Here is an 11,184-nt window from a genome sequence, read left to right on the forward strand (position 1 = left end):
GTGTGTGTGAATGAGTGTGAGTGAGTGATTTAGTGAGTGAGCAAAGAATTTAGTGGGTGATTTAGTGAGTGAGAGATTTAGTGAGTGAGTGAGTGATTTAGTGAGTGAGTGATTTAGTCAGTGAGTGATTTAGTCAGTGAGTGATTTAGTGAGTGAATGATTTAGTGAGTGAGTGAGTGAGTGAGTGAGTGAGTGAGTGAGTGAGTGAGTGAGTGAGTGAGTGAGTGAGTGAGTGAGTGAGTCATTTAGTGAGTGAGTGAGTGAGTGAGTGATTTAGTGAGTGAGTGATTTAGTGAGTGAGTGATTTAGTGAATGAGTGATTTAGTGCAGTGAGTGATTTAGTCAGTGACTGATTTAGTCAGTGAGTGATTTAGTGAGTGAATGATTTAGTGAGTGAGTCATTTAGTGAGTGAGTGAGTGAGTGATTTAGTGAGTGAATGAGTGAGTCATTTAGTGCGTGAGTGAGTGAGTGAGTGAGTGAGTGAGTGAGTGAGTGAGTGAGTGAGTGAGTGAGTGAGTGAGTGAGTGAGTGAGTGAGTGAGTGATATAACAGGTCATAGAGTTGCTTTGCAACCGTGTGACCACTGATCTACAACTAATAGGTTTCAATGGTTATCTTGTCTTTGTCTTTTGATGTGATATGCAGACCTGGTGTACGTGCTGCAGGTGAGGAGGAAGCGTGTGAGACCTGCAGGTCGAGTGTCAGATATTGACAGGGTTTTGAACGCATGTCTCGGTCAGTTTTCACTGAGCTGTGAACACAGGTCACACCCGGGTCACTGCTATTTGCAGACGACTCCGCTATGTGTGTCTTCCTCTGCACAGGCCCCACGTGCACACAGGAGACAGGAGAGCATATAGAGGCCAACACACCCCTAAAGATTCACTATATACTCTCTGTGTGTCTTCCTCTGCGCAGGCCCCACATGCACACAGGAGACAGGAGAGCATATAGAGGCCAAAACACCCCTAAAGATCCATTATATACTCTCAGAAACAGCTCACGCAGACAAGTTTCAGATCTATCTATCTATCTATCTATCTATCTATCTATCTATCTATCTATCTATCTATCTATCTATCTATCTATCTATCTATCTATCTATCTATCTATCTATCTATCTATCTATCTATCTATCTATCTATCTATCTATCTATCTATCTATCTATCTATCTATCATCTATCAATCTATCTATCTATCTATCTATCTATCTATCTATCTATCTATCTATCTATCTATCTATCTATCTATCTATCTATCTATCTATCTATCTATCTATCTATCTATCTATCTATCTATCTATCTATCTATCTATCTATCTATCTATCTATCTATCTATCTATCTATCTATCTATCATCTATCAATCTATCTATCTATCTATCTATCTATCTATCTATCTATCTATCTATCTATCTATCTATCTATCTATCTATCTATCTATCTATCTATCTATCTATCTATCTATCTATCTATCTATCTATCTATCTATCTATCTATCTATCTATCTATCTATCTATCTATCTATCTATCTATCTATCTATCTATCTATCTATCTATCTATCTATCTATCTATCTATCTATCTATCTATCTATCTATCTATCTATCTATCTATCTATCTATCTATCTATCTATCTATCTATCTATCTATCTATCTATCTATCTATCTATCTATCTATCTATCTATCTATCTATCTATCTATCTATCTATCTATCTATCTATCTATCTATCTATCTATCTATATATCATCTATCATCTATCAATCTATCTATCTATCTATCTATCTATCTATCTATCTATCTATCTATCTATCTATCTATCTATCTATCTATCTATCTATCTATCTATCTATCTATCTATCTATCTATCTATCTATCTATCTATCTATCTATCTATCTATCTATCTATCTATCTATCTATCTATCTATCTATCTATCTATCTATCTATCTATCTATCTATCTATCTATCTATCTATCTATCTATCTATCTATCTATCTATCTATCTGTCTGTCTGTCTGTCTGTCTGTCTGTCTGTCTGTCTGTCTGTCTGTCTGTCTGTCTGTCTGTCTGTCTGTCTGTCTGTCTGTCTGTCTGTCTGTCTGTCTGTCTATCTATCTATCTATCTATCTATCTATCTATCTATCTATCTATCTATCTATCTATCTATCTATCTATCTATCTATCTATCTATCTATCTATCTATCTATCTATCTATCTATCTATCTATCTATCTGTGTGTCTGTCTATCTGTCTATCTGTCTGTCTGTCTGTCTGTCTGTCTGTCTGTCTGTCTGTCTGTCTGTCTGTCTGTCTGTCTGTCTGTCTGTCTGTCTGTCTGTCTGTCTGTCTGTCTGTCTGTCTGTCTGTCTGTCTGTCTGTCTGTCTGTCTGTCTGTCTGTCTGTCTGTCTGTCTGTCTGTCTGTCTGTCTGTCTGTCTGTCTGTCTGTCTGTCTGTCTGTCTGTCTGTCTGTCTATCTATATATCTATCTATCTATCTATCTATCTATCTATCTATCTATCTATCTATCTATCTATCTATCTATCTATCTATCTATCTATCTATCTATCTATCTATCTATCTGTGTGTCTGTCTATCTGTCTATCTGTCTGTCTGTCTGTCTGTCTGTCTGTCTGTCTGTCTGTCTGTCTGTCTGTCTGTCTGTCTGTCTGTCTGTCTGTCTGTCTGTCTGTCTGTCTGTCTGTCTGTCTGTCTGTCTGTCTGTCTGTCTGTATGTCTGTCTGTCTGTCTGTCTGTCTGTCTGTCTGTCTATCTATATATCTATCTATCTATCTATCTATCTATCTATCTATCTATCTATCTATCTATCTATCTATCTATCTATCTATCTATCTATCTATCTATCTATCTATCTATCTATCTATCTATCTATCTATCTATCTATCTATCTATCTATCTATCTATCTATCTATCTATCTATCTATCTATCTATCTATCTATCTATCTATCTATCTATCTATCTATCTATCTATCTATTCTCAGGCATATAAGTAACAAATTGACAGATGACAGACAAATCTGGACTCAAGCAGATATTCCTTAATTTGGCCACAAGATGGAAATGAGTCTCAGCCATGATAGGCTTCAACAGTCAACCTAATTAGCATTAGTTTGAACAGGCCAGGATCTGGTCTGTCTGTTAGCTGCACTCCTACAGCGGATTACAAGGGCTTTGGTGTTAGCAGGGGAGGAGGGATCACAGGGCCTCATAGCTAATCCCCTATCATTAGCATCTGAAACAACACTTTAGCAAGATAAAACAAGATACTTTATTCAGAGATTCTTGACAATAGCTATACTGTTGGTTCGTTTTGAGTAACAAATGGTTTTGGGGGGGGGGGGGGGGGGAATAAAGGTAGTTTAATCTCTTTTTGTTTTTATTATTGTTTGCATGTCTTGTGGAGCAAAGTTTGTTATACAAAACTGGTTTAAAGAGGCACTTTAAAGGCACAGAGGCACACCAAAAAACAATGCTAATATATTTTGCACATAATCACAGACTCGTCCTAAACCGTTTTGCACACATTCATTTAGTATGAATCCTTGTGTTGTGTTAATTACAGCTTGATTAAATGATAAGGTAGCATGACATGGTATTGCTATTTTTTCATCCATCATTTAATTGCGCTGTAATTACTGTAACACATGGATTCAATGCCACTGGTGGCCACATTTAAACAAATTCACTCACTCTCAATAACTGTCAAACTAAATGAATGTGTGCAGAACTGGTTAGAGTTTTTTTTTTATGTGTGACATATGTGAAAAATAAATCAGCATTGTTTTTTTTTGGGTGTTAAGTGCCCCTTTAAGATAGGCTCTATTTAGCCTAAATTAAAGCTTTGGTTAATAGCTGTAGCCTATATCTTAAGCAGAAAGCACACTTTTCGTTTAACAGATTTTTTTATGCAGAAGGCTAATGCTTGCTATAGACCTAAAACCCATATAGACCTAAAACGCCTGCTAATAATGCATTATATAGCCATACACAAAAATGTGTTTCCCGGTTTCAAAAAGCGAAAACAATTTGATTTAAATAACTAGTCTAGGGCCTTTGTAGAGTTTCGTTTACAAAAGGTAATGGCATTTGATCAAAATGACTTTTATTTGAAGTCGACCAATTAGCCAAAACATCACAATATATTATTGATATTTCTATTGTTTTAGATTTTTTATTTAATTTTAGTCCTGCAGACAGTCAAAGCAAATCCCACATAGCGACCTCTCGAACATGTTGAATCAAATACACATAATCTGTAAAACATGATGAATAGAAGAAGAAGAATAGGCGTAAATGCGCCTGTTATTAGGTGGAGCTGTTAAAAGTAGAAACCCATTATCTAACTAATGGTATAATTGCGTTGTTTGCCTACAGTGAAGCTAATGATCGCAAAGGTTATTGAAATAACAAGATACATGTGGTATACACATTTGCTTACTGTGAAACGATATGTTAGTGTAAACTTTTTACCATAGTTACATAATATATGGTGAAATAGAGGGAGGAGGGGGATGGGGGCATTGTTCAACGAGACAGCCCTCAGGCGCCGCATATTTTCTTTTTCTTTTCCCCCTGGGACTGAGAGCATTATCATTGCAAACGGACATCATTACGCATTGGACATATATCTCAGACCTACAGCGACTCATCAACACATTCACCAGCATTGTGTTGTGCAGTGAATATTGGCTGAATACGGCTAAACGATCGGACTACAGGTCTTCACTTCAGATATCTGAGATTGTCAGTTGAGATAGAGGAGGAGATAGCGATACAGAGCAAACAGCTAGCTGGTAGGTCTGAACTTTTGGCCTCGCGCGCACCCCTTCTCTCTCTCTCTCTCTCTCTCTCTCTCTCTCTCTCTCTCTCTCTCTCTCTCTCTCTCTCTCTCTCCCACCCCCCTCTCTCAGATTCAGTTCACTACTTATGGGCTCTTTCTCTCTTTCTCTCTCTCTCACCTCAACATGAAAGTATACTGGCAGTAGGATGGTGTTGGTGGTGGGCGGTGTTTTGTTTATATCTCCCGCCCGTGAGTGTAGTATACCGACCCGGCGACATGTCCCCCTCCTTTCCTTTCCTCTCCTCCTCCTCTCCTCTCCTTTCTCTCCCTCTATCTCTCCCCTTGGCGTGGGCAGCATTAAGGAGGACCGACAGACTCGCGCCGTATTGTGACAGTCATTAATAATTAGCCAACCCTATTTCCCTGATCCGTGTCTTGCGTGTCGTTGTCCACCCACGGCCCTTGTCCTGAGGAGTAGACTTACACGGCTCCATCTATCAAGACGCTCCGATGGCGGCTGGTCCGCTGTCAGCCTGTATTAGCAAACCGTTGTCAAACATTAATGGATGATGGGTTCAGGGGGGGTGATGAAACTGAAACATGGTGTTATGACACGTCAGTGACCCTCAATGCCTCTAAGACTAAATCTGTGCTATTAGTAAAGGTATATAGCATCATATGGCATGACCCTGCTATAACGTTTTGGATGATGTTCGTCAAGTCGTTGGGTTTATATAAGAATGCATTTCCATAAAGACTGCTCCAGACAATTGGGCTGATGGGTTTCACAGTTTCGAAGTACCTTAGGTTCTACGAAGGTTTGTAAAGTAGCCTAAACATTTCAAAAGGAGTAATTCGCTTCTCTCAGAGTTGGAGCTGTCCCTCATTGTGGTTCTGAAGTCGAGTGTATAAATTACGTTTTAATATAACTTTATTAAATGTATAATATACTATATAAGTGTTGCCATAATCATTTTACATCGGTCTGATATTGCAGAAGATATGCGAATCTCTTTCAGAGTCTTGAGACCTTGTGATAGTTCCAATAAATGCATGTATACACACGATAACACAGAGAGCATCAATCGAGACATATAAGCCATAGTCTGGGACTTATTGGAGCCAAGGAAAGGGATATAACATGTGGGTGAATGATGTTCTAATATTAATCTGTTTTTGTCGCACAATATATAACTGTAACAGGATACCAACTGATTCGGGCTGGCTTTTCTCTGCAGTGCAAACATTATAAGAGAATGAAGGCAAAAGTGGTCTGTGGAAACTGATCATGATTAATTCTATACCTGCAAAAGCATTTTAACATGCATTTGATAGCCTATCTACCCAGCGAGCATCACGTGGTGGCAAATATTCCAGAAACAGACACGACTGAGGTGTGTTACATGTTTCTGTTCCAGTTTCGGTAAGTATTGTCTCAGTTCCAGAATGTGCGTTCTGTTAACAGTTACAGACTCTGAATATCTTGACTCCTGAGTCCTGACTTGGTTTGATGTAGATCCAGTATTCATGACGTCCTATTCGAGCTCGCGGTCTGCCAGAAGGCTCCTGTCTGCATAACCTCATTTCTCTAACAGATCAGCTCATTAATTCAATTAGAACTCTCTCTCTCTCTCTCTCTCTCTCTCTCTCTCTCTCTCTCTCTCTCTCTCTCTCTCTCTCTCTCTCTCTCTCTCTCTCTCTCTCTCTCTCTCTCTCTCTCTCTCTCTCTCTCTCTCTCACACACACACACATGGCCTTATATAAATTATAAACTGATTCTGACTCGCTGAACATCGGTGAATAATAGTATAAAGTGTAATGAAAATACGCGTTGTTGTTGGCAATGTGGAATGGGCTGGCCTTCAGAATGTATTCGCCAACAACAACAGACATGCGATATTTTAGGGGCTCGGTGCCGTGTTTGCGTATCGGAGGGGCGACTTTGCGCACGGGACAGAAACATGGAACACCATTACAGCACGAATGAAGTCGGCTGCTTATACTGGGGAGTGGGGACACTTGGAAGGAGTTGGTTTGGGTGCTGCAGTTGGCAACATGCAGAAAAGTGACTTGCCTCAATTGGTTGATTTCTTAGCGGAAACGGCTTCATGGTGGATATACACGTTATCCGTTGTTGAGAATGTTCAAGGAGTTCTACTGTATTCATTATAACATACAGTACCCCCCCCCCCCTCTCTCTCTCTCTCTCTCTCTCTCTCTCTCTCTCTCTCTCTCTCTCTCTCTCTCTCTCTCATGCTTCGTTTAAGTTCGTCCCAAAGAAGACACACAGAGAACGGAAGAGGAACGAATTTGGGGCAATGAACTGGCCTGAGGGTTTCCCTCTCTCTCTCTCAGAATAGTATTGCTAGTATTATGTTGGGATGGGGGATCGAAGCTATAGTAATCAGCCAGGCAAAAGTTCTGTTTCTTCTTTCTCTCCCTCTCTCTCCTTCTCTCTCTCTCTCCCTCCCTCCTCTCTTCTCTTTCAGAACAGTCTGACAGACTCGCGCGGCTATCAGATTGATGGGTCGGTTTGATTGAAGTCTCTTTGTCGCGCTAATGTCACGGCGCGTGATGGATGAGGCTCTGTAACCGGCAGGCCGGCCCGCCGTTCACCCCCCCCCTCCCTCTCTCTCCCCTTCTCTCGCTCCCTCGCTCCCTCGCGCTCCCGTGGCTGGCTGTGACGGACAAACTTCTGGAACGGTCACCATTGACGACGTGACGACGCCTCACGTGACCAACGGTAAGAGAGGTAAGAAAAGTGTCACAGGAGAAGAGAGAGAGAGAGAGAGAGAAGTCCCGGCTGAGCTGAAAGTGAGCTGAAAGTGTCACGGAAAAAGGGGACAGGAGAAAGAGAGAGAGAAAGAAAAGAGACAGAGAGGAGGAAGTGCCACAGAAAAAAGAAAGAGAGAATGAGTGGGGGAAGCCTATAGGGTGACCTATATCGGACCGGCTTGACGAGGTGGAGAGGTGACTCGACGTTTTTTTTTTTTCTTTCTTCCCTTTTCGCTCACTCACTCACTCCTCCTGTCTCCCTCCGTCCTCCGCGGCGTGACATATGAGCAGGAGGTTGTAGGAAGGATCGACTGGCGCTGGAAGGCCTTCCGCTTTATAGGCTATAGCCATATAGCCAAGAATGTGACTTTTTTGTCCATCGGAGATTCAATTTTTGCAAAAAAAAAAATATATATCTCGATGGTTTCCTGGTTTCCGTTCCAATAGCATATTTCTTTCCTTTTTGGTTAGTTTTTCATTGTTCCCTGGTTATTGCCCTACCCACCCACATTGTCCTGAACACATTGTTGTTTTCAGGTTCGCATGGACAGTTCCAACATGAACTCGTTCCTGGAGTATTCCATGTGTAACAGAACCGGAACCAATGCCTATTCTACACCAAAGTCCGGATACCACCACCACCATCACCACCATCACCTGGACCACCATCAGAGCTTCCGGCAGCTACCGGTGGTTTCCATAACACCGGGTCGTCCACAGCCATTAGCGGAACGACAAGTGACAGCAGCAGCAGCGGCAGCAGCAGCACCGGCGGCTCGAGCTTCACCGGTGATGGACGGCTTTACGTGGCGGGCGCGGGCACTAGTGGAGGCGCGCCTGGGACTTCTAATAACGTGACTCCTCATCACCACCAGAGTCATAACGGCTACCATCATCCTCCTCCTCCTCCTCCTCCTCCGCATCAGACACAAACCCTTCAAACCGGAATGGGCTTGTCGCCTTATAACGGAAATACCAATAACGGGGCCTATGTGGCCCAAGCGTGCGCCACGAACTTGGAATATGTATCTCCTAGTAGCACCGGGCATGCGGGTCACCCCAACACGGGCCACACCAATAGCATTCACCCCAATACTTCCTCGAAGATTCAATGCCCTCAAACTACTACCATCAATCAACGTTCCACAACCCGTCCGCCTCCACAGGCCCCAACTACGGGGCCCTGGCCGGGGCGTACTGCGGGCCTCAGAGCGCCCTCCCCGGAGCGCAGTATCCACAGCACCTCGGCGGGGGGATGGAGGTCTCGGGGTACCTGGGGCTTGGTCAGGGGGGAGGAGGATATGGCAACATGTCGGAGAGCCAGGAGAGGGGGGATGAGGACCAGCAGGCCGGGCAGGGGAAGACCTTCGACTGGATGAAAGTCAAGAGGAACCCGCCGAAGACAGGTGAGTGATGGAGGAAGGAAACACGTTTATTTATTTTAGAGTTACATTGGTTTTATTCGGGTGTCGTTTTGGTAAAATACATTATATTAATTTAGAAAAGTGTAGGTTATTATTGACATCCTACAACGTGTAACCATTGATTGGTAATTTACGTCAATTCGACGTAACAATTAAATAACAGTTCGAACTTGGAGATAAGATAAGAGCTGTTTCTCATAGACACTAGCTAATGTGATTATGATGTTTCGGATATGATTATCTTGTAACTACTTTATGTTATTAGGCTAAAGTTAGCTCTAGCAGGCCTATATAGTCAGTTAGTTACGTAAACAGGCGAGATGGGGAAAAAGAGTTTGATGATTTAATACCACATAGACTGCTAACAACTTGTCTTAATGTAGGCCTTTGACAATTGATCACATAAAGCTAACTCGTAGCTATGCAACCAACTAATAAATAAATAAATAAATAAATAAATAAATAAATAAATAATAAATAAATAAATAATAATAAATAAATAAATAAACAAACAAATAAATAAATAAATAAATAAATATATATATATATATATATATATATATATATATATATATATATATATATATATATATATATATGTGGGCCTAAATCATGAAATATCATGCCGATGGCTTATATAAATGCAGATCTCGCTTATAGGTGAGTTAGTCACAAGTGTATTTAGGGGATCCAGAGTTTAGAAGCAAGTTCCAACAGTGAAACAAAACAATTGTCAAACTAATGTTTTTATTTATATATAAAGAGTAAACTAAGAAAAAAAAGTAATTTATCACTCTAAACCAAAACATATTTTATGTGTCAAACATACCGAATGAATTATAGTCTAATTTGGGGCTTGACGATGAAAGGGAGGCCCATTATTACTCACGCAATCGTCCATGTTTAAATATTTGTATGTGTTCGAAAGAAAACAGCAAGTCTGCAGGAATACTATTTAGCACTTTTTTTTAGCATATAACAGTCTCATAATGTAATTTCTAACTAACAATTAGAACGTCGAGGTAGGTACGTCGCTCGTACATTAAACGTGCAACAAAACACGTGTATGGGTGAAGCATTAACTGTGTTATGTATATGCTTCATGTGGTTAGGGGGTTGGGCCTTGTGTCATTGATAATTTCCAACATCGAGACAAAGGATGACACCTTTTCTTCCTGACTTTCATTCTAAACACACGTATTAGTCATCTGTTTGTGTCTCTTGTTATTTTTCTAATCTATTTTCACTTTCTTCAACCACTACTGTTTCTCTCCCTTGTTCTTTACACGCCCCTCCTCTAATGTATCTACCAGACGGTGCTTTCCTTCGCCCTGAAAGTCGCCTTTCTCTGTTATCTTTTAAAGCAAACCCAGCTTCCACGCATTCATTCATTCTATTTATTTTCTTGTAGACCCTATTTTATTTCCCTAATACGTCCCTAATATATTTCTCTACCATGCTTATGGCCGATACTATGATATATGATGACCATACGGTTATATTCTATCCGGTACTTATGTTCTGTAGACTTGTACCACAATGTCTACATTTTTATGAGTGCTGCGGTGTCTCGTCGACTAGACGCGCACAGAGCTGCGAGACCCCGCCTTCAACCTCGCAGTAAATGGGGCCTTGCGTTGCGGCGGGGCGGCTCATAAAATATATAGCAACATTAAGCGCACCGCCGGGAGCATGGCCTTTACAGTATAGGTTATGTCCCCCTCCGCTCTGGCGGAACGGTATTTCTTTCACTGGGAATAGTAAGTTATGGATGAGGAGGAGAGGGGATGAGAGGATGAGATGAGAGGGAGAAGAGAAGAGAGGAGAGAGAAGAGAAGAAGAGAAGAGAAGAGAAGAGAAGAGAAGAGAAGAAGAGAAGAGAAGAGAAGAGAAGAGAAGAGAAGAGAAGAGAAAGCAGAGGAATCAATGAGAGAAGAGAGAGAAGGGGAGAAGAGAAGAGGAGAGGGGACGAGAGGATAGGAGAGCATAGGGAGAAGGAGAGAGAGGGTGAGAGATAAATAAGATGAATGGGAGAGGAAGATGGTGTGGAGTACTGGTGAGAGAGTGATATTAAAGACAGAGAGAGAGAGAGAGAGAGAGAGAGAGAGAGGAGAGAGAGAGAGAGGAGAGAGAGGAGAGAGAGAGAGAGAGAGAGAGAGAGAGAGAGAGAGGCCGTGACCGG

General features: G+C 41.3%; 1 protein-coding gene across 1 annotated transcript in view; it reads left to right on the forward strand.

The window, feature by feature from the left end:
• Window positions 1-8,121: 8,121 nt before the first annotated feature.
• The window catches only part of LOC311248714 (homeobox protein Hox-B1a-like), a gene marked incomplete at both ends in the record, with an annotated part of 3,608 nt that continues 545 nt past the window's right edge, over window positions 8,122-11,184 (forward strand). The window contains 3 exon segments of the mRNA XM_084339550.1: window positions 8,122-8,367; window positions 8,454-8,664; window positions 8,667-8,984. Coding sequence (XP_084195676.1) covers window positions 8,122-8,367; window positions 8,454-8,664; window positions 8,667-8,984 — 775 coding nt within the window.

This window comes from Notolepis coatsorum (assembly GCF_963971535.1).
Source record: "Notolepis coatsorum genome assembly, contig: SCAFFOLD_233, whole genome shotgun sequence".
NCBI lineage: Eukaryota > Metazoa > Chordata > Actinopteri > Aulopiformes > Paralepididae > Notolepis > Notolepis coatsorum.